Source organism: Choloepus didactylus, chromosome 4 (assembly GCF_015220235.1).
Source record: "Choloepus didactylus isolate mChoDid1 chromosome 4, mChoDid1.pri, whole genome shotgun sequence".
NCBI classification, from domain to species: domain Eukaryota; kingdom Metazoa; phylum Chordata; class Mammalia; order Pilosa; family Megalonychidae; genus Choloepus; species Choloepus didactylus.
This window is the reverse complement of record NC_051310.1, coordinates 59,915,927-59,939,715: the sequence shown is the minus strand read 5'-3', so window position 1 is coordinate 59,939,715 and position 23,789 is coordinate 59,915,927. Positions and strand designations below refer to the sequence as shown.

The window sequence follows — 23,789 nt, the reverse complement described above, 5'->3', positions numbered from 1 at the left end:
CCTTTAGGCAGTTTGAAGAGAACACATGAAGAAGATGATGATTTTGGAAACATGCAAGTGGCAACTGCACAGAATGGCTGACTCAAGAGTAACCATTATAGAAGATGTGAATTGAATTTCTATTTGGGAAGGAGAAAATACTAGAGACAATAATAATGTAAAATTGTATAAAAAAAAAAAAAGTAGTTTCTTTTCAATTAAATGTTGCTTCCAGACGTGTTTCTCTGCAACTTGTTGAGCAACATTTTAAGAAGATGTTGGACTTCTGCAATAGATGGCACTGATGGTTTTACTCCTTTTTGTTTTTTTTTTATTTTTCATTTTACAGTTTTATTATAAACCAAGAATTTTGGACTTGCAAAGAGGTATTATTGCAATAATGCACTTTTCATACTTGAAATTTATTTGTATGATATAAAGTTATTACTTTAAACAAAATGCAAGTTAGGGGGGATTTGTTTATAAAATTTGGGTAATTTATAACAAAAGAGTTTACTAAAGTTTGCTAAAAATTCATTTTGTGTTATATATATTACATTTTAAAAATAATTTTACAGTTCAGTTTTATGATGGAGCCTCTTACAGAAACATTAACAAAATGCAGGAATATGCCACGTTTCTCTTTTTTAGTATAATTCAGTACCTAAATTGTCCTTTTATTTTTCTAAGCTCTTCTTGGTCCTTCATTAATAGTCTTTAAATCACGTCATTAGCCAATTTCCTTACTTTAAAATGATCGAGTTATTGTTTCCTTACTTGTTACCTTCCTAATTTGTTTATTCCATTAAAAAAAAAAGTTTAATGAACAAAGGAAGATGTTTTGCTTTATACTATAGATTCTCCCTCAAAAAGGATAGCATTAGAAGTCTCAAGTAACTTCCCTTTTTTGCATTACTTATTATGGGTTCTTTTGAGAACCTGTTTTTTTGTTTTTGTTTTGTCCAAAATGGTTCTAAATAGAATATACCAATTTACCACTATTGGTTTTTTTCCCCTATGTGAAACCCAAAAAAGAAAAGTGCCTTGCATCATTTAAGAAATGAAAAGATAAAACCTCATGACCTCCAAAATTAATCTACAGAACAGTGAAAAGTAAGATTTTCTGTAATTTCTTTGTTTTTAAACCATAGATTAGTTTAAATAAAAAATACTAAGTTTGAAGAGACCATAGTAAATTATTTGGAACATGTTCATTTTATGTTATCTTAATGATTCTGTGAGATTGTTCCAGCCCTGATAGAAGCTTTTCTCTGAAAATGCATTTATTGGAGAAAATGATTTGTGGGAGACCTTATCATTTTAAATTGGCTTTTTAATAAATTCTTTAAATTGAGTTAATCCAAATTTCCCCCATAATTTGCATTAGCAAAGTCACTTTATGAATCCTTGGTTCTCCTTGTTTTTATTTATATGTATAAAAATTGTTTTAAGAAAAACATTTACGATTTTAAGTATGTGATGGGAGGGTGGAGTGTTTTTAACTTTTTATAGTTGACTTAAGGGTAACACAAACAAAACTCCTTTGTATTTCACTTTTCTCAGTCCTCTTTTGAGGTGCTTTACTGATGGGAATGATTTCTATACATTCCCTTGGTATCAAGAGGTACTATGCAAGGTAACCTATTACACCAAGTTACTTGCTTTGCTTTCCTGTGATATAATAATATAGTAAAAGCTATTTTATCCAGCATAGTGAAAGACTGGAAATGGATTAAAATGCTTTGTTAATGAAGAGTTACTTCCTGTTGACCCAGGTGACCTTCTGATTTCCTTTCCCTTCCCCCATTTTACCATCCTGAAAACAGCACCGCATTAATCCCATTGTGGTCAAGTATTCTGTTGTGTGATTAGGTCATTTGGTGTGGTGGTCTAGTGGAGTCACAATTTAATTGGGTGTTCAGATATTCCAGTTAGCAAAGTGCCAGATAACATGCTTTCTGGTATATAGATCACTTATTGGACAGTTCAGCAAAGATCTCTCTTGAAATTTAATAATCTCTGATGCTTCATTCTGCAAAGAATCTTCATAATGTAAATTTAGGTTTTAAAACTGAGGCAGTAAGATTTTTTTTATTAGCGTCTTAAATACACTTATCTTCTCTAGTAATCTGGCCAAAAATACAGGTTTGGTTATTGATATTAATTTATTACTGGTAATTTTCCACTTTTTCTAACCACTGTAATTTTTATGTTGTCACTAAAGTGCCTGCCCAGCACTGTATATTAAAGAGAGTCTCTCACCGACACTAGAAAAAGGACTGCCATCATCTTTGGTACAATATTAATGTGGATAAAACATGGCGTTTATTCTTTCTTTTATAGGAACACTGCAAGTTTGGTGGTGGTGTTTTTTTTTTTTTTTTTTTTTTTTTTTTTTTTTTGGATCTACTTTCACCTAATACTCCATAGTTCTTCTGGTAGCTCATCCTATTCTTACTTCCCTTGGCTCCATTTCTGTGATTTATTTCCACTGATATATTTTGTTAGTTAGGATAAATTTAATTAATCATGATTTATTTCCTAGAGTATTTGAATAATGTATGTATAACAAAGCACCCACTCTTAAGATTAAATATTTAGTCTGGGCACAGAACTTAAAGTGAAATTGTGTCAAACCATAGGAAAACTGCATTATTAATGTCTATTTTTGGAAGTAGGAAATAATTTATTGAAAATATTCAAATTGGAATGGCAGTATATGTACCTTTTAATTTCAATCTATTGGTTCATGTTAATTTTTTTCATCTGTTAGATGTTTGAACAGCAGTTACCTTTGTTTATTGGTATCTACTCTGGTGGAAATGTTAAAACAGTGATAGCTTTTGCTATACCAACTCAACCACTTAACTTTTTGAGCTGAATATCAATTGTGGTTCGGGGTGGGGGGGGTGTTTCTGCTTCATCTGAGTTTAGAAGTAATGTCAAAACAATGTTTAGCATATCCCTTTTAAGAAAATATAAGGTTTCTAATTGTCTTATTACCATGGTAACTCAAGTGAATCAAAGTATTTAACTGCAGTCTTGAATTATAAAGTTGGGATTTATATATCAGGATCTCAACTTGATGTAAAGTAAATGAGCAGTTACCTGGCGGATTTTTTCTTTAATAACTGGTTTAATCCATAATTCCATAACAAATTTAGCTTCACTTCAATATTTACTTTATATTTGTGCATTCATCAGTGCTCCGATTAGAAAATGATAGGAAATATCTGATAATTACTATAAGATTTTATTTTTTTTATTGATTAGAGAAAATAAGTTTCTAGGGTCTCCAAATGCTGGATTTTTTTGTCTTACCCATCCATGGCAGCTAAAAAAAAAGAAAGGAAAAATCACTCAAAAATATTCAGGTTTACATATTCGCTTCCTCTCAAAGGGAGTTGTCATACCTCACAGTTCAAAGTGTTTTCTATGGATCAGTAACATTATACTGACATGTAATTGCAATTTACTATGCAGCAAAAATGATTCAAGAAGCAAAATAACCTACATTGTCTATTTACCTTTGTATAGGCAATTGCTTAATTTACTCTTTTAACAAACATTTGTACTTGGATAAATGCTTGTGTGTATAGGAATTGTCACAGTGCAAAATGCTGCTAGCCCAGGCACAAAGTATTAAAATTATTTTGTGAAGATTGGTGATTGTATTAAACTATTGTGCCAATATGCCTCAAAAAGATTGAAAAGTTCATTTATACTGCTTGTGACTCAAAACGTCTTTATTTAGATTGTTAACTTCTGTGTAAAAGTAATCCATGTTTACTCCCACAGATTGAGAAAGATGAATGAACATTGGATATTGAGACCCATTAGAGAATACTCCAAAAAACTGTGGTCACACAAAATTATGGTCAGTAGTCCATGCAAATGTAATATTCCAGCCTTAAGTATATTTTTAAGGATTAGTTATGCATATTTGGGGTTGGAAGTAAGAATCACGTTCAAATAAAAGGGTAGGTCAGCCAGAGAATAGCTTCCAGCCCATTAAAAAAAATACGCTCTTTCAATACCTTCTTCCTCCTGTGTTAGCTACCTACATACTGTTCATCATCAAATCAAAGATCCCATCACTACTACACCATTATTTTAGATAACACTAAAAGGCAAAATGTTGCTGACAAGCCACTGATCATAAAATGTGTCCACATTTCAGAGATGTTAACACGTAAAAAAAAAAAAAAAAAACGTGCATCCTAGAGTCAGTGAAATACAAATATTTCATTGTAATATTTCATTTATATTCAAGTGTATGGGACACGGTAAAAATCACAACTGCTGCTTTATTTCTTTTTAAAACCAATATTTCATTCATACTCAAGTGTGTGGGACACAGTAAAAATCACAACTGCTTCATTCTTTTTAAAAAGCAAACAGCGCACATGTGGTTCATGTTCTGAAATGTTTGCAGCTTTTTTTCATACTCAAGTTTACTCAATATGGCTTAGAAAATTATAAATATGCTCTAATTAAAGCTAAATGCAAGTCACCATTTCCTTCAGTGACACAATTTTTATGTAGTGTAACTTTCCTATAATTCTATTTCCTATAAGAAACGGAATTAACACCATTTAAAGGGATTTATTAAAATACCAACCTTATTAGACAATTTTGCCTTTTCTTAGGCTTATTTTTTAACATGGGTTTTTAATTACCAGGATATACATAATAGAGTGATTGACATATGCCATGGTGGTAGGACTCCTCAAAAGACAAAAGTAGCTTTTTACTTGCAGTAGAGACCAGATCAAAATGACCCATCTATTCAGTTAATCTGTATAGTCATTAGATTAGTAGTGTGCTCTCTATTGGTGACAAGTTTCTACATTAAAAGTTATGCAAAATTGACTTAAGTGACCGCATGAAGGAAAATCCAAAATCCAGTTAAGGTAGGTGAGTCAAATGAGAAACAGGTTGTCTTTACTTTCCAGGTTCATTTTACAAAGAGTACATAAAACTAAAACTTGACGAACCAGTAGTTGACCTAGCAGGGTTCAATAAAAGACTCAACAAACGCACAGACAACATTAGGATTCTAACAAAAGACTTCCTCACAGATTTAATGTAACATGGAATGCAAAAGATTTGAAGCATTAATAAAGTATCTAATTCTTCAAATTAAAATAATAATTAAAATAAATAAAATCAAAACAAGATAGTGACCAGAATAATAGTACCATTATAATAATAATAAATATAAAAAGCTTCCATCAACATTTTAAGAATGTGACAAATGCAATATGATACATTCTTAAATATCCATTAATTATGTAATGTTCCATTTTTTTTTCCCATAAAAATGCTATTCATAAAGGCTTCAGATACCCAAGAAAACACAAGAAATCAGATTAGAGGTATATAATATGCCAGAATTTGCTAATTCACTGTTAGCAAGTACCTTATACATCCTATTATATTTGCTCTTAGGTATTTTAACAAATTATTTTATCTACATTAGGATTATATAACCTTTTAACTATACATTTAAATTGTTTTACTTTGAACCCTACCACATTTTGTAAGTTAGTTTTCATTTCTACTCCTTTAAAAACTGACCATGTTGCTTGCTGGTATTAGGTTAAACAAATGTTGGACACTACTACATTTCTACTATCTAACTTATTCAATTTCATGTAATATGTGGGAAATTTTACATTCCTAAGTGATATTTAGATATATTTCTTTGAAACAAAATATTTAATTTTCTGAACATGATTAACTTAATTATGTTTTTTGTTTTATTTTTTAAATGAGCAGTACAGATAGTAGATATTTAACTCCTGATTACCAAGAAATGAAGCCAAAATTTAGAAAAATACAATGCAGGAAAAAGTTCAAGTTAAAAATATATTCCTCTGGTTAAAAATCACTCCTTTATAATAATCATTTATATTCTAAACTTAGAGCATGTCCCACCAGCCCAAAGTAATCTTCTAAATGTCATCATACTTGTAATATTACAATGTTTTTTCTGTGCAGTTTTTATGGAGGTCACTGGGTTGTAGCAACAAAATATTTTAACTCTAGGAAGAGTATAGCCTTGTTGCATTAGCTCCTTTGACCACTGTCTTAAGATTTTTACTTTAGAAATCTCCGGCACATGTAGTTTTCTTCAGATACTGAATATCCAAACTTTTTATAGAAACCAATATTTTGTGGTAGACATTCAAGAGTAATCTTATAGCAGTTCAGTTTCTTGCTTAGCAAAGTAAGGGTTGATAATAACCTGAAATTAAAAAGGGGAGGGTATGCATAGAACATTTGTTAGTAAAAATTCAAATTGTAAGTAGATAAGCATTTAAATCACTCAAAGCCTTTTATCTGGTTTCAAATAAACTTTATCTAGTAATTTCCAGCTCATTAATACAAGAAATAAAATTAAAATTTTTTCCTAAATCTACACAAACTACTTAGGAAGAGTCAACATCCTTTATTCTTGTTCTTTAATCATTTTTAAAACTATTTAGTCTGTGAAAGTATGTATTAGATTAACTCTGGATTGGTCTTACTAACATGAAATAGACAAAGCAAAAAAGTACACATCTTTATGAGTCCTTAAGGAATCTATACACAGTGTAAGAATGTGGTTCTAACTGTCTGATGGAAGAACCAAAACTAGAAAAGATCTGCACAATTTGCCTGAAGAGTTTCCTCATATTTGCAGATAATGAAAAATCATATCATTTTGAAATGAAAAGATCCTGAAAAATTATGATTAAGTTAAGTGGACTAAAATACTAGATATTAATCTTGTTCACAGATGTTTCCCAAATACCTGGAATTAGTACCTGACACACAGCTGATGCCTAATTATTGAGTGAATTCCTTAAACTTCAGGAGAGGTGATGTTAAAAAAACAAGTTCTACCTTATAAAATAGGCAGTAAACTTATGGATCTTATTTGTATTTATTTTTAAAGATACAGCTAAATATAGAGGATTATACAGTAAAGGCTATTTAAGTATGTGTTTCTAAAATGTATGAGACTGAGATCATGGAAGAATCTATTCTAAAAGAGCTGAACATTTTCTGATTTCTTAAATGACAAAGAAACTTGGGCAAATCACTTGCTTACCCAAAAGTTTGTCTCCTACTAGTTTGAGAATACTACTATTACAAGTTTACAACTTTTAATACAACTAAAGGATTAATTCAATTTAATACAATTAAATTTTAACTGCAACTAAAGGAGTATACTACCTACTTCCAAACTAACATACAATTAAACATTAGAATACTTCTTTATTAATTTCAGTCTAAGCTACAGAATGAGAGTAGTTTCATAATTAAAGGAGCCTATAACTTCAAACAGGAGAACGATTTTTTAAACAAGTATCTTGGTAAGAAACTGTCAACTGAAACACAAAAAAATTATCTAATTTATCCAGAATTAGCTTGTTTCTGCTTACTCACAATTTGCCAAGCTGCTTCCCTCTGCATTCATCACTAACGACAACATCTTCTACTCTTCCTCTCTGAAAAAATTTACAATGTTTAAAGAACTGAACATCTTAGCTTTGTTTTTAGCTAAATCAACAAGTGACAGTTGGTAAGCATTCATTGATAAAAATAAATATGTTTTGTTAACCTGGACTTTACAGAAACCAAAATGCAATTAAAAAAAAAATTATTATGGAGGGAATGGTATCGTGAACCTACTTGTGATCTAATCTTGTTTCGTCTTTAAGGCAAATCTCAGAAGTCACATCACCAAAATGTAATCTTGTCATGAAGGTACTACATTCCAACACTCTGCTCCTTGCTTAATAATAATTTACTGCAGCCATCCAAATACAATTTATTAATTTCTAGTATAGAAACTACCAACATTCATAAAGCTCATGAAATTCCCAAGTGTTCCCGTTTTACTCTCATTGAATAACCTAGGTTATTTTTACTATTTCATGTAAATTACTAAGGGGTGAAGCATCAGAAGTGTCACAATTAGAACAAAAGACAGTACTCTTAACCCTTTAGCACATGGACACGGATGGGAATTTGGGCTAATGTAGAATATCCAAAGTATTGTTTTTGAAAAATGTAGCTGCAGGGACCCAGTATTAGGGATTCTAAACATTACTCCCAAATTGCATGATATGACTTGGTTTCTCTGACTTCTAAGAAGCAAAACTTTTCTTAGTGTAATATAGCTCTGATTTTACAATGAAAAGCAGCGAAGAAAAGAAAAAAATATTTGTCGAATGGAAACAGTTTTGCAAGGGAACACCTGTCTGTTTTACTGATGAGCACATACCTTAGCACAGGAATGGATGAATTTATGTTCAATTATTAGAGTTGCTGTAGCAACAATCTGACCTAGAGTCACATCTTCCACAACTGTGACATAATAATCCCCAGATTTCTTCATGTGCTCAAAAGATTCTGCAGGAATTGAAAAACAAAGTGTTAGAAGGTAGACATTCAACTTAGTTAGGTGCCAGAAAAATACTAGGATTAGCTGACATAACGTGTATTTAAAGCTATTTTACCATAGTAACTTAAATTTTCCATTTCTAAAGATAATATTTTAAATGACTAGTTGAAATATCAGCAATAAGTATCAATTGGAAAATAGTCCATGCATTTTAAAAATCTGTTAGAAAAAGACTGATACAGCTATTTAAGATGAACAGCACCTATAATACAAAGGTTGCCATTTCTGTGATAACATGAAAACTTTAAGGTCTTTATTATTTCATTACTTTTAACAGATTTCTTTAACCTTTACACACAACAGCTATTCGAATACAACAGTGCAAATTTTAACAAGCATGCTTACATGACTACATTCTGTAATTTTTCATCTTTTAGTTCCAAAATTTTTTGACAAAATAAATTTCATCTTTCCCTTTGTGATCTCACTTGTTTGATGAATACTTTAAAATCATGACTTTAAAGTAGAAATAGAATCATCAAGTTTGTTTGCTTTGGAAGTGCCTTTTGAAGTAGGTGAAAAACGTATCTTCATTTCCAAGTGATTTTCCCAAGGTCATGCAGCAAATATGATCAAAGAAGGAATAAATACTTTTCCCTTACATTGATTTAGTACTTATATTCCTGAAATAACATGGTTTCCGCATCTAATCTGATATGCATGTTTAGAGGAATTCAGGAATAAAAACAGCCTAATATTTCATTGTTTATTTCTAAGGTCTCATTCTAGACAGAATCAGAGAATGATGGTCTTCCTTCTCAGGAGAGTCAGACAGAGTTCAAAACAAAATTACCAATTGAAGGAAATGAAGAAATTACAGGAAACAGGAAAAAGGTGTAGGAAGGAAAGAGCACACTGGATGGAGTCAGGATGATTCTAGTCCTTCCTGTAACCAATTACCTTGTGATCTTGAGCAAGTCATTTAACTTCTCTGGATTTCCATTGCCTCATAAATAGAGAGGAATTGAACTAATGCTAAGATACCTGCTAAGCTTACATTTCAATATAAATGAACCAAAAAATAAATTCACTTATGTTTTTGATTTGGTGATGAAATTTTTGAAATTACCTTACATGAAGGGAAATACAAGAAAAGATCACCTGAGTTGGCTGCCAACTAGGTCATGTGCTATAGTCAGGTATTTTGCAAAACTTAGGTAATTGCTGTATTTTGATCCTAGAATAATTCAGGCACATTAATTTAAATTAAGAACATAGCTAATTTGTTATCTGAACAATTTTCAGTTACTTAAACAAAAACAAGTAGGCACTGAACAGAGCTCTAAAACAAAAATGAAATCTGATTTCCCTTTATTTTCATTCAGGAAAAGAGGCTGTAGTACTTACTCATAAATTGCTCAGGGTTGACAACTCCAGTCTCTGTCAGTTGACCCAGTACCTTAAAAAAACCTGGTTTTGAGAAAGAGGTTTCAGGTCATGAGAAGGGCAAATGGAAGTTATATACCAAAAGAAGTAATTTGTTAAGCTAGTAGGAATATGGGCAATTATTTTTTCAAAATTTTTTATAATGTCATCTTTTAAGTAAATTATTATTTAAAAAGATCAAACCTGAGACCTATTATTCTTTCTAAATCACCATATATAACAAAGAATAATAGATTTCACCAATGTTTTTGCCTACACAAGATTTTTGGACTAGTGATCACCTTACTACTCAATATTTATAGAACCAGCACATATACTTTTCAGTGTAATTTGTATTAATTTGAGGCACACTGAATTTAAGGTTCCTAGTTAACTTTTTTTTATTTTAAAAAAGAGCAAACAAAAACCCAAACTTTATTCCCAACAATTACCAAAAAAGCACATTAAGGAGATTGATCTAAGATGACGGCATAGAGAGGAGTAGAAGGTAAGTAGTCCCCTGGAACAACTAAAAAAACCACAAACAACTAGTAAATAATCCAGAATAACTGCAGGGGGACAAACATGACCGTCCACTCATCATACACCAACCTGAACTGGGAGGAATGCCCGAGATCACAGCATAAAATCTGTAAGTAAAAACTGCGGATCCAAATCAGGAGACCCCTCCCCCACAGCCCGAACTACAAAGCCTGGTGGTGTCAGAGAGAAGCTTTCTCCCAGCAAGCGAATATAGCTCAGCTGAGCTCCAAAGGGCGTTTTAATTAACGAATGTGAACTGCTCACTACAAGGCAGGAATCCCCAACAAGTAGACGGAGGCTTTGGGTGACGACTGACCTTGGAGAGCCGGAGGGTCGCCTCAGACTAGCTCTGTTCCTTTTTCAACTCAGTGGAGAAAGCCTCAGCCATTTTCATTTCCCAGTTCTGTGACCCAGACACAGGCAGAGAGAGACCATCAAAATGCTAATGACCTCCCTCTAGGGGGTCTGTCTTCTCTAAGAGGAAAGGGGTGGGGCCCAGCTCTACTACCTGCCTTTCATTCAGAACTTACACCAGTCAAGAATTACAGGCTAACAGGTGCCACCTGCTGGACAGAAAAGCACAGTGACTGGAGGCATCAGAGGGTGTACCAATTTTCTAAGACACACCCTCAGGGAAACTGGATATTGAATATTTCTTCCTTCTGGGACCTCAGCCCATTCTGGTCTGGGGAGGCCTGATTGGGGTAACCACGGAAACCATGCCTAGACAACAGAAAACTACAATCTACACCAAGAAAAACACTTGGAGATTTCATTAAACACATACAGTCACAAAATTCAAAATATCAAAAATAGCTTGTGTGGTTAACCACTTTTAATAAAGGAACTTTAAACAAGGAAACATGTAGAGACTCCCATGCAATTTGGAACCCAACAAATATTTAATAACAAGCAGAAGGACAGCATTAAAACTAGAAATTCTCAAATTTAGGGAAAATGCCTTTTCAAGTCCTAAAAATATCAAACGCTTCACGAATTTGAGTGTCACCCTTGCACAGGAGCCATGGTAATCTTCTCTGTATCCTACCAATTTTAGTACATGTGCTGCCAAAGCCTAGTTAAATTTTAACTTCATTAATGCTATCTTAACATGAATGGTACATTTTAGAACTTTGAAAGTCTTAACTCCTATACATTCAAAAATGAATTTGGCCAAAATCAGTTCCTTCAGATTTCCTAACAAAACTGTGAAAAAGTAAAAAGTTGATTTTTAACAAACTTCAAAGAAAAAATTATTCTGGAGAATTTAGATGTTAAAAAAAGGAACAGATGTAGACAAAACCCATTGCAATTTATTATCCAAGGCAAATTATACTCTCATTCTCCATTCCAACTTCTTAGAGAAGATTTAATCTTTGTTTATGAGAAGTCTTCGGCTTCTTGGGAGGAAACAGTATTGTACTCATTTGAAATATTTCACAGTAATACTTGGTCTTAGCCATATACTGGAATGTAGCATTCCAGAGACTTTGTAAATTAAGTACAAAAATATTGTGAAGTCAAATATTATTTTTAAAAATTATATCAGCAGCATCATTTTTGAAGGTTAACTATAACTCTAACCAGGATTTTTAAACTGAGTTCATACCTCTATTTAAGTCAGCAGTACAAAGAGGCCGCAAAACCAAGCCTTCTCCAGGATGTGTTGGGGAAATGGCTGGAGAAAATGTAGCTGTATTCTGGCTCCAGTCCACTTCTTTGAGCAGAGTTGGGTCAAACATAGGAGTTTCATCAGGTTTCATCTTTGTAATAAGGTCTAAAATAAAATTTTAAATGTCACAGCCTTTTATTTAATAGAAGGAAAATTATTATGATTGGAGAAAGTTAACCTCTTACTACAAATCAATGCAATTAGAAAAATTCTTCAACAGATACCAGAGATATTTTAGTCTACCCTGATTCAAATCATGACTACTATCAGATAGAAAATGGATTATTATACATGTGACTAAATTAAGACATGTTAAGCTTTAAAACCCCATTTTTTAAGCAGGCTTTTGAAGAATTTTCCCCTATGGGTTGGTTCATAGTGTAGCCATAGGAATAAGCCCTGACTTTTCAATGGCTCTTAAATTTTTTAGATTACACTTTCAGATTTTATTTTTGGACTGAGAAATCAAATTTGTTAGTCTTATCTGCCACTAAGGAAGACTTACTGGGCATGTAACTTGTGTTCTTGTATAAACCATGAACAGAAGAGAACTGATGAACTGGCTCAATTACTTAAATATTTTCTGTGTTCACAGTAATATTTGGTCTTAACTATGATAAATTCACATTAAGAGTGTCTGTTGGATATTTTTTTCACAGATTTCCTAAAAATCTATGTTTTCTCAGCTGCATCTAAGCAGCATAAGAATAGCGAGTGTCCTCCATGATACTGAAAAACAGTCGATTATGGTATTTTTCTCCTCTTCCTTGAACATTGAGAACTGGGCAAGTTCTCGGTAGTTGTGGTCTAATAAGACTGACACTAATTAATAGAGATATACCAATAGAAGGGATGAAAACAAATTATATAAAGCATAAAATGGGAGGGGCACTTCTACGTAGCACAGAGTTGCCAGAAGAAAGTCTTCCTAACAATCTTTAGGAGATTGTAAAGCAATCCCCCACTTTCATTTCTACCCCTATACCCAGTTAAAGAAACTCTTCTATTCGACACCTGCCTCTATCACTTCTCTGAAACAGAGAATTTAAACAAGGAGGCAACACAGGAAAAAAACAGTCTATTAAAAGACAACAAGTTTCCCAATAACCCAACTCCCATATGTTCTCTATTTTATAAGACATAAGGTGCTTAAGGGCAAATTTTTTTAACTACCTTAAAGGTCAATTAAACTTCTGTCTGTGTAACCCTATGTAACTATGTAAGTAATGTTGCAATACAGTGCTGGCTTTGGGAAGGTAGTGTGGCATAGTAAGGTAACTTTTGTTCAGCACTTACTATGTCCCAGGCCCTGCTCACAGAACTTTACACATTACTAATTCATTTACTTCAACAGAGCTATGGGGTAGCTATATTATCCACATTTTAACAGATGAGGAAATGCAGGCACAGAGATGTTAAGTAACTTGCCCAAAGTACAAAATAAGTAGTGAAGCCAGGATTTAAACCTAGACATAGAAAAAACATGCGCTTTGGAGTCAGACATAGTGTTTGAATGTCAACTGTGTGACTTTAGCTATGGTAGTTAAGCTCTTAGAATCTGTTTCCTCATTTGTATAAGGGAGAATGAAATTATTGGAATGATGAAATGAATTACTATATACAAGCATCTAACAGTGCATGGTACATTTCAAGTTCTCAACAAGATATATACTCTAGTTAACAATTATTTTTAAAGTCATGTTTAAAATTCTTGAGTTTTGTTTTTTTTTTTTTTCACCTTTAAAGTAATTCATGAGTCACTGTGTATCTATTAGGGGCCAGGATGATATGACAAGAATGACACAGGTTATCTATTATGTTTATTTAAACCAAAAGTTAACATCCTTGGATAGAAAAGAAAGATTAAAAAATCATAGTTTATTATGTAAAACACTGAGCAGTTTTTTCCCCCCCTCAAAAAGGATTCAGATCAAGTCATGCTATAAACACTAGCTATACCCAGTTCTAGGAGTATGGACAATAAATTGTGGTTGTTAAAACAAACACTCTTATCATATTTAACATGATTAACATTTTTTAATAGGTTAATTTAGTGCATGCATTTTAGTGTATGACCTTGTTAATTGGGCCCTTGAGGTTTTGGGGTGTAATATCATCAGAAAGATGGATAGCAATGTTCCTGTTTTCAGTTATGCAGATAAACAGGCAAAATACTTACCAATAAAGTAAAATGTGTACCTTAAATACAGAAGCCAGAAAGAATTAAAAGCTTAAGGTCTCCAAGGAAACAGTTTGCTGTTTGCTGTAAGCACGAAGCTTAAAGAAAGCTCAAAAGGGAATTTAGATGAACATTAACAAAATTTACAATTATTTGCAAAATTTTCTATAATGTTGCCTCGGTTTACAATAAAATGTAGCCTGGAAAACGCAAAATAGGGTTAGTTTCCATGAGAGAGAGGGGAGAGGTACACAGGAGAAGAATTAGGATTATGGAGCCCTTTAACCAATTTTAATCAGTAAATAATAATATGTTCCTGTGCTTTTCTTTAACCAGATGGTCCAATTTCATGAGAGATCGTAAAAATAAATAATACTGGCTAACATGTATTGAGTGCTTTATATTTGTTAACTCTTAATTCTCAAAACACAATGAATGATGTATCATTATCCCCATTTTACAGATGAGGAAGCAGGCACAGTAACTTGCTCAAGGTTACAAAGCCAATAAAGAACAGAGGTAGGATACAAAACCTTCATAGGCACTTGAAATGTGCATATGCACAGGACTACACAAGTGGTTTAATTCTCTGCTATCGCCATCTTGAAATTCTTAATAAATAAGGAGCCCTGTGTTTGCATTTTGCACTGTTCACTGCAAATTATGTAGCTGGTGTTGCCAGATAGTATAACTCCAGACTCGGTGCTGTTAACCACTACACTGAAGATACACTAGAGTGGATGAATTCCCTACTTTATTGTTTTTGTACAAGAGTTAAAAATGTAGTCAAAAGCAGCACGTGGAACCTTATGTTTCGAAAATGAGACTTCAGACTAGTTGCAACATATTAAACAAAGCACTCTGGATAGATAAAAATCCATTAACCAAGCATTCAAAAATTAGTATTAAAAAAACAGGACCCTTCCTTTATCTCACTCCCGCCCCAAAGAGTAAAATTCTACTAGTACCCAACTAATACGCTGAGCAAATTAAAGTAAGATGTGATTTTGATATCAAACTTCAAAGGATTTTAGTAAAATACTAAATAGGTAATTTTCTTTGGTTTACAATCGAAATGTTATAATATTTTAGTATCTTAAGACGCCCCAGGTGCTGCAAAAACACCTCCACATAGACAAAGAAGAAAAATCTGCTAGGAAATTTCAGTAAATTGCACAGTTGTTTGAAACTGAATCTCATAGACTAAGGATCTTAAAATTTTCAAGAAACTTTTCTGTTTAACTGCTAAATCAGCATGCATTTAATAAGGCCTGAGAAGCAAGCAGCTGAAAATAACAAGTGTCAGACCCTGGGGAGAAAGACTTAAAAAGTCAATATACAAATTTTAAAGCCATAATACAAGGCCAAAGCTAAATTGCCTTATATATCTCAAGAGCTTCTGGGGAATTACGTTACTTGTATACGTGGTGAATGGAGGGAAGGGGACTCATTTTGCTATTTAAGACATTAGGATTCATCTACATATATTTTATAATAATTTCAATAATTTGACTAAATTTTGTTTCTAAGGAACACTTGACTCACTGATGATTTTAACAAACCTGGCTATGTTTATTAAATTGTGCACTTACACGTCACTTGAGAATTTCCTAAAGTATTTGATCCTTACAATCTAGGCATTATTCACATTCTACCAACAGGAAGCTGGAGCACCAAGAGGTTTCCTGACTTGTCCCAAGATAGCTCAACAAATGAGGAGCCCCATTCCTCCTATCTTGTTTCCCCATCCTCAGCTCTTCAATACTATACTCAAAGTCTGGCAGTCTTCCACATCATCATACCGGACAGGTAGCACTGTCAAGCCTTTTCTAAAAAAAAAAAAAAATAAAGAATCTTGCCTAAATATAACTAACTGGTCTAAAAGATTTCTTGAGATCCATTCTAAGATTCGCGAGTTCGGCTTACATAAAATCAGCTCTTGCATGTCTACGAGTTGAAGCCCCGGGAAAAGAGACAAAGGATGTCCCTATCTACCCCAGTGAAAGCCCCGAGGAGGTTTTTTTCGGGGCAGGAGCGTGTCCTCAGCGGCTCCCAGCCAACGTGGAGTGTACCAGGAAAGGGACAGGTAGAAAGGAGCCCATTCAAAACCAGTGGCTACAGAGACTGCGAGCAACTGTCTCGATCCTTCACGCCAACGCGTAGTGAAGAATTAGTTTCAACCCCAGTCCCTGCTTCTGACTCAGGGCCGAGACCCCTGCCTGGCCAGGACCACCTGCCACCAGGCTTAACCTCCGCTCCAGGCGTAAGTCCGCTCAACTTGCTCCAAGCGGCGCTCTACACCCGCTTGTGCACCCAGCTGGCGAAGATAAAAGATGCCCGGCTTCCCCACGAGAACCCGCTCCGGGATTCAGCCCGCCTCGCCTGAGGGCAGCAGACACACCTGTTTGATAAATCAGAAGGCAGGCCCAGCGACCGGGCCTGGACACCCGGCCCAGACTTGCTCCTGCTCTCGCGCCCGCTCCTCAGCCCTCGTCTCCTCACCCGTAGATGCCCCGCAATAGGCGTTCCTCCCCAGGTCCTTTCGGAATCTCACCCACGAGTGCACAACACCGGATCCGGATCCGGCTTCAGCGCCTGCCCCTCCTCTTTCTCCACCTCCCGCGCCACGGTAACCTCCGCGGCCGCCTCTACGCGAACCGCTGGCTAGACGTGGCAGCGCCAACGCCTCCACCCCGCCCCTGGGCTCTTACGCAAGGCGGCGCGCAGGCGGGTGGGGGGCGGGGGCGAGGCCCGAGGGAGTCCCGGCGACCTGTGCCCGGGTGGGGCCGGTGGGGGCGGGGAGTGGAGCCTGCGGTCGCGTGTGCGCGCGCGACGGCCCCGGCGAGGACTCCCAGGGGACTCTGCTCCACGGGCGGCGCTGGGACCAGAGGCCGTACATCACTCCAGGCTCTCCGCGGCCTTCCTCCGCGTGTCAGTACCTCTGTTTATCTGGAAATAAATCTACTTAGGAGTCAGCTGAGCATTGGGCGCCGTGCTCTCCAGAGCAATGTAAGTGGGTGTCTGGTGCGGGCCTCTGATTCTCCAAGATGGAAGTCCAGTCCTCTTGTCCGCTTCATTTGTGTCCTGCTGCCTCTTCGTGAGGATTCAGTAAGGTAATTAGGACTTCAGCTACTCACTGGCAGTCCAAAGCTCCTCATCCCGTTTTCTGAGCTACAGTTCTTGCCTTCATGAAACTAGGAGTTGGCCCCACTGCGTTCTACTCCTCCTCAGGATTATTTTATTTTCCCTTCAGATCATTTTTGGCTGAAGGTGAGGTTAGGACGGTGGTGCTCAGCTGTGGCGATTGTGCTTCCCAGGAGACATTTGGCAATGTCTGGAGCATTTTGAACCTCACGGTGAGGGGAGAGGTACTACTGGCGTGTACTAGGTAGCAGCCAGGGATGCTGCTGAACGTCCTACGATGCACAGTACAGAGCCCCACAACCAAGAATTTTCATGCCCAAATGTCAGTAGTGCTGAGACTGAGAAACCCTGGGTTAGGAGAAGAAAGATGTTTCCTTATGATTTTTCTCTTACGCTCCCATTCCGAAGTGTCTTACCTAAATAGCACTTTTCCCCATTTTTTAGATTCGGAACAAAAGTTCAGAAGTGTTAAGTAACTTACTAAAATCACATAGCTAGTAGCTCCTCTTCCTGGCTTTGTACCGTATTTTCAACTTATTGAAATTGGAAAATATTTTCTTCTTAATAGTGTCCAAAGACTTAGCATCATGTCTCTACAAGAAAATATATTTTCTGCTCATTTGTGAAATTTAAATTTCAGTTAACTCCCTTCATGATTCATGCATTCTTGTAGCTTCCAGCATCAGTGAGGCAAATGACATCCACATGTCTGTATCCAGCCCTTTTCTTATCACCAGACATAGAAAAAACTATAGAAGGCATAAATAAAAATAAACACCCATGTACACACCACTACTCTTAAGAAAAAGCCTTGTTTTCTTATCAGACTTGAGGTCCTGTGTTTTCAGTGAGTTTCTCCTGAGCAACAGAATTCTATAAATTTTATGTTTAGCAAAGAATGAAACATAAATTACAAACTTTAACAGAGAACACAGGAGTTCTAAAAGGTACCCCAGGAGATCTCCATTCCAGAAATACTCCTGTTGGGTCATAGGAACCCGATTTCCCCTTAATAGTCAAGATCAAACACCCTGGCCAGCACAGTAACCCCCTTCTTAACCTGTTGATTTACTTGCAGTGAGGAGCTCAAAGTGACCATCAGATGCTCAGCTTCCAGTTTAGTGAAACTATTAGTGTGTCCTCTGATGGTTTTTGTTATTTTTTGGATTCTTAGAGGAATGCTGCAACATAGCATTCTGATGGCACAGATAATATTATGTGGAAAACATAGATATCAATGATTGAATTGAAAAGTTAATTCAGTTGTTGAACTCAATAAGAAGTTTTAATAACAGCCAATTGATTTCACTTATATTTTCCTCATAATGATTGAACAAGAATTAGATATAACATTCCATGTCCAAATATGAGGAGCTCTTTTACAAACTATTAAATAAAGGTTCCAAGTGGTAAGAAAACATGTGCTATAATTTTAAATTGACCACGTTGTTTCTTTCATAGTGATACTTAAATTACTGATGAGTCTTACAATGGATGTGTCCAAAATTTGATGAAATATGGTACATATCTTAAAATAATAATTCTCTGTAATTCTCAGGTAATTTTTCTTTTCATATAGGTGAGGCTGTATTTTGTTTTATAAATGTCTGAACTGAAGAACTTAATAAAATAAGATAGTTCAATAATTTTTCTGTAACTTTAAGCAACAAATTTAAAGCATTTTTACTCTTGATTAGAACAGGTTACCTAATGGCATCTATTTGAAAATGTGATATTATAAATGAAAGATGAAAGGTGGGAGTTAAGAATAGGAAGATATGAAAGAAATTCCTATGATCTTGGAAGGGAAGTAAAAGATTAAACCTGACAGAAAGGTGGTGGTATGGAAAATACAAGTTGGCAGAAATGCTTTTATGGTATTTGTTATCACATCATGGATTCAAGTGGTATTGTTTACTCCTTGGAAGATAGTTCATTTTCTCTTAGTTACTATGCCTCAAATTACATAGCTGCTTCACCACTGCACAAAATATTATATCCACAAGCAATTTAATCCAAAGTTTTGAGCATTAGAGGGCTAATTCAAAAATACTTTTGTTGTTTTTTCAAGTAATTGTCCACATATGGGGCACAATTTGAATAGAGACCTTTCTTAGACACATACTTAACATGATTCTTCCACTTAAAAATGTTGTTCTTTTAAGTATTTACTCTGTTGCCATAGAAATAGTTTACATCATACAAACATTTTGAGAAAATTCTATGAGTTTTTGCTTAAAATGACCACAAATCTCAAAAATTAGATGATTGTGATTAAAGCTAAAAATGAAATCAGCCTAGTTCAGCCCAAAAGATTTGCTGGACTTCCTAAAACTTATTTGGCTAGATTGTGAGGTCACTCCCAGACTTCTGGGAGTGTCTCTGAAAGATCACTCACTTAGAACCACCCTACATTTAGGGCAAGTGGTGAAAGACTGGTCAAGCAATGAGGAGGAACTCTTATGTGTCACAGAAAAATTTGTCAGTGTTAGTCACACAATTAGAACATAATGTTTAAAGGAAAATGAATGACAGTCCGGGAAGCTATGTTGGAAGAACTGTGGCCAAAGAAAAGAGAGTTGCAAATTTAGGGAGAGTTGCACTTCCACAACACAGATATCTGAACTTGGAAATCTGGTGCATAAAAAAGTTCTGTTTTGTTTTTAGTTTTGGTTTCATAATTTAGTTCACCTTAATTATAATCTGGTTTTTACACGGCAAAAATCTCCATTTGAGAACATGATTACCTTAGGGAGAAAAGATTATTGCATTGTGCTTATACTTAGTTGAAGACATTTTTTGACTTGGAATAATTAATTTTTCAGTGTCAGACTGTGCACCTTATCTAATCATAAAAGCAGTATTGGAATAGTTACTGGGGGGGAGGTTGGAGGTAGGTACCCCAGGAAAACATGTTCTTAAACTTAATCCACTCCTGTGGGTATGAACCCAGTGTAAGTGTAGGGACTTTTGATTAGGTTACTTCAGTTAAGTCATGGCCCTACTCAATCAGTATGGGTCTTAATCCCCCTACTGGAATCCTTTATAAGCAGAATGAAATTCAGACAGACAGAAAAAAAGCCACAGAGGGAGCAGCCAGAAGCATAAATTCATTGGAACCTGTAAGAGAAGGAGAGGCCAGAAGAGGCCGCCATGTTTATTGCCATGTGACAGAGGCACCAAGGACTAAGGATCACCAGCAGCCAGCCCCAGAACGCCAGACTTTGGGAATAAAGCATTGCCTTGATGATGTCTTCATTTGGACTTCTCGTAGCCTCAAAACCATGAGCCAATAAATTTCTATTGTTTAAGCCAACCTGTTGCATGGTATTTGCTTTAGCAATGAGAAAACTAAAACAGTGACCATACTTTAGTGTCAACCATCATCATAATTCAAAGGTCACCCAAACTGCTCTGAGACCATAAATAGTAGTTTTGATCACTGAACCTCAGTGTCCTTATCTGAAAAATTGAGACACAGAAGATCTTCCTTCTACATTTTAAGAGTATGTTTTAAGTATGCCAACATTATGAGCCTAGTTCTTCCAGGAGGAAACCCTGGCAAAAGGAAAAATAAAGAGTAATAGAAGAATCATCTATGGTGCCCTCAAAAAGAATGTTCCCCTTATTAATTGCTAGTCCTCCTCCCAAGGGAGAATTTCCTTCAATTTCCTTAGGGCTAATGCTTTTCTTTACATTTCTTTATTATATCACACATTCTCTGTTCAATCATCATTCATTCATACATTGAGTGAGTTAAGCATACACCAAATATTAAGATCCTACTATATACTCCACACTATTCTAGATACAGAGGGTAATAAGAAAGATATAGCTCCAGCTTTCATGGAACTTAAAATAGAGCAGAGGAGACCAACACTATACAAGTATTTATAAGTACATGGAGTTTAGGAAGAAATAGTGCAGAATGCTATGCGAGCTTTCAGCAGAGGATTATATAGCCAAATTTGAGGATCAAAAGGGGTTTTAGAGCTATCATCACCAAAGCAAGAAAAATAAGGAGGAGTTTGCTAAGCAAGATTTAGAGGGGGAAGTGATTTAGACAGAGAGAACAGCACTGAATTGAGTTTGAAGTACTAAAATGGAAGTGAACGTGGCTAACAGTGTAGAGAAACAGGATCTAGATTTGATAAGCCCTATTTTGGTCTTTATTCTGAGGATAACAAGAAGCCATTGAAGTTTTGTATGTGATTTTTGGTTTTTGGTTTATATTTTTAAGCAGGTTAGTGGCATGATCACTTACATTTTTAAAAGGTACTTTTGGGCACTATCTACAGAATGCAGGAGAGGATGGAACACAAATAATGTATATTGAGGAAACCAGTTAGGAGGCAATTGGAGGAAATGGATTAGGGTATTGGCAGAGAAGAAGAGGAAAAATGAACTGATTCAAGAGATATTTAAGAGACAGAATAAATAGGCGTTGGATGTAAGGGAAGGATGAATTGAGGATGACTTCCAGATTTCTGGCTTAAGCAAATGAGCGAGTGCCATTTACTGAGGTAAGGAATACTGGAGGAGGAGAACGTTTGGGAAGAAGGAGCATGAATTGTAGTTGATGAACACACACAGCATGCACAGTCAGCCATTTTGATTACAAAAACTTTAAGATATAAATTATATAAAAATATACAATACAGATTTTTATCAAAATCAAACTTATGATGGCTTGATCCCTAAGTCTTGCTTTTTAAGTTCTGCATGATTTTTATATCACGGTCTTTTACAGTCCTTTTCTTGCACATTTCAGATCCTTTCAGGTCAGGCCTTGGATTTTGTACTGGTTCCAGCTTTAAATTGTACTGTCTGAAGCCTCCTCTTTCCTATGGATTCTAAGCCTTATTTCTCATTTTCTCTTATCCTCAGGTCTCTCACTTAAGATCTAATTTCATCTGAAGATCACTCCCATAGCTTGAATTTTCATTTCTTGTACTTTTAATATTTTTCCATTGGTTTCTCCCCCTCCCCTTGGATTTTTACATACCCAGTCACTTTCTACTCTTCAGCTGCTGAACTTCTCTACATTGTTCCAATTTCCAAAACTGAATATAAAATGAGAAAACTAGTGTGAAGGAAGAGGCATATTTTATCATGAGCTATTTTTGCCAGTGTTTCTGGGGGACACCTGTTTTACAGTAATGAAACAAGGTTGAACTGAATGTCTGTAAATGTTTTTCAATCTTCGTAAAAGATATAGCTTAAAAATAAGGATATAGAGGAGACAACGAAGATGGCAGCATAGAGAGGAGTGGAAGACTGCTAGTCCCCCTGGAACAATTCATAAATGCCCAAAAAACTAGCAAATAACCTGGAACAACTGCAGGAAGACAAACGTGACTGCCCACTCATCACACACCAACCTGAATTGGAAGGAATGCCTGAGATTGCAGCATAAAATCTGTAAGTAAAAACTGCGGACCCACGCCGAGAGCCGAGAACCCCTCCCTCATGGAAGCCTTGTGGCGCTAGAGAGCAGCAATCTCTCAGCCCAGCTCCAGCTGGGGTTTTAATGTTAACTGCTTAATACAGATAGCGAATCCCCAACAAGAAGACAGAGGCTTTTGATGACAACTGACCTTGGGAGATTCAGGGGACATATCTGTCTCAGGATGGAGAGCCCAGAAGATCGGGTGCTATCTCTGGCCAACCGGTAAATCTGGGAGCTTCCTGTCCCGTTCTTTCTGAGTTAACCTGGGTGACTCAGTGGAGAAGCCTCAGCCGTTTTCAGCCTGCAGTGCTTTGCAGTAAAGCCTCAGCCATTTTAAAATCATAGCACTCTAACCAGCAGGATCAGAGAAACAAAGAATCTGTTTATGTGCAAATGACCTCTCTGGAGGGGGCATAGCTTCCCAAGAGGAAAGGGAGGGGCCCAGCTCTACTACCTGCCTCACATTCGGAAACAGACCCCAGAGCCTGGGGGAGGAGAGCTGCGGGCCACACCCCCTTACACCAGCCCAGGACAGGCTGACAGGTGCCACCTGCTGGGCAGAAAAGCACAGGGTGTGTCCATCCTCTAAGAAAAACCATCAGGGAAACTGGACACTGAATATTTCCTCCTTGTGATCTGAGCCTGTTCTCTTCTGGGAAAACCTAATTGGGGTGGCCTAGGAGGTCAAATGCCTAGACAATAGAAAACTACAACCTACACTAAGAAAAACAAAGTTATGGCCCAGTCAAAGGAACAAACTTACACTTCAACTGAGATACAGGAATTTAAACAGCTAATGCTAAATCAATTCAAAAACTAGAGAAGATATGGCAAAAGAGATAAAGGCAGTGTTTATGAAAACACTGGGCATACATAAGGCAGAAATTGAAAGTTCAAAAAAACAACTGGCAGAATCTATGGAAATGAAAGGCACAACACAAGAGACGAAAGACACAATGGAAACATACAACAGCAGATCTCAAAAGGCAGAAGAAAACAC

The 23,789-nt window shown here is 35.8% G+C and overlaps 3 protein-coding genes and 1 non-coding gene across 7 annotated transcripts in view; 2 read left to right on the top strand and 2 right to left on the bottom strand.

The window, feature by feature from the left end:
* Nucleotides 1–4,171, top strand: part of STYX (serine/threonine/tyrosine interacting protein) — a 33,149-nt gene extending 28,978 nt beyond the window's left edge. Inside the window, exon 11 of the mRNA XM_037832695.1 lies at nt 8–4,171. Coding sequence (XP_037688623.1) covers nt 8–81 — 74 coding nt within the window. The 3' untranslated portion in view covers nt 82–4,171. The remainder of the gene's footprint in view (nt 1–7) is intronic.
* A 91-nt stretch (nt 4,172–4,262) lies between these two features.
* Nucleotides 4,263–22,946, bottom strand: GNPNAT1 (glucosamine-phosphate N-acetyltransferase 1). Of its 4 annotated transcripts, none has more exons than XM_037832701.1 (6): nt 22,938–22,946; nt 11,955–12,122; nt 9,785–9,847; nt 8,258–8,385; nt 7,417–7,478; nt 4,263–6,229 (listed from the first exon to the last, which is right to left on the bottom strand). In XM_037832701.1, the coding sequence occupies exons 2-6, from the start codon at nt 12,106–12,108 to the stop codon at nt 6,082–6,084; spliced, it is 555 nt and encodes a 184-aa protein (XP_037688629.1). In that variant the 5' UTR covers nt 12,109–12,122; nt 22,938–22,946; the 3' UTR covers nt 4,263–6,081. The 4 variants fall into 4 exon arrangements, with proteins under 4 accessions (XP_037688629.1, XP_037688628.1, XP_037688627.1 ...); XM_037832700.1 differs by lacking the exon at nt 22,938–22,946 and adding an exon at nt 16,751–16,930; XM_037832699.1 differs by lacking the exon at nt 22,938–22,946 and adding an exon at nt 16,699–16,929.
* LOC119533548 lies at nt 11,320–11,422 on the bottom strand. Its single transcript, XR_005216675.1, has one exon. It is a non-coding gene; the product is annotated as a U6 spliceosomal RNA (small nuclear RNA).
* LOC119532640 lies at nt 16,705–21,023 on the top strand. The gene is made up of 3 exons (XM_037835046.1): nt 16,705–17,309; nt 17,450–17,564; nt 20,394–21,023. Exons 1-3 carry the CDS (start codon nt 16,705–16,707, stop codon nt 20,634–20,636), a joined length of 963 nt encoding a protein of 320 aa, XP_037690974.1. The 3' UTR covers nt 20,637–21,023.
* Nucleotides 22,947–23,789: the final 843 nt, after the last annotated feature.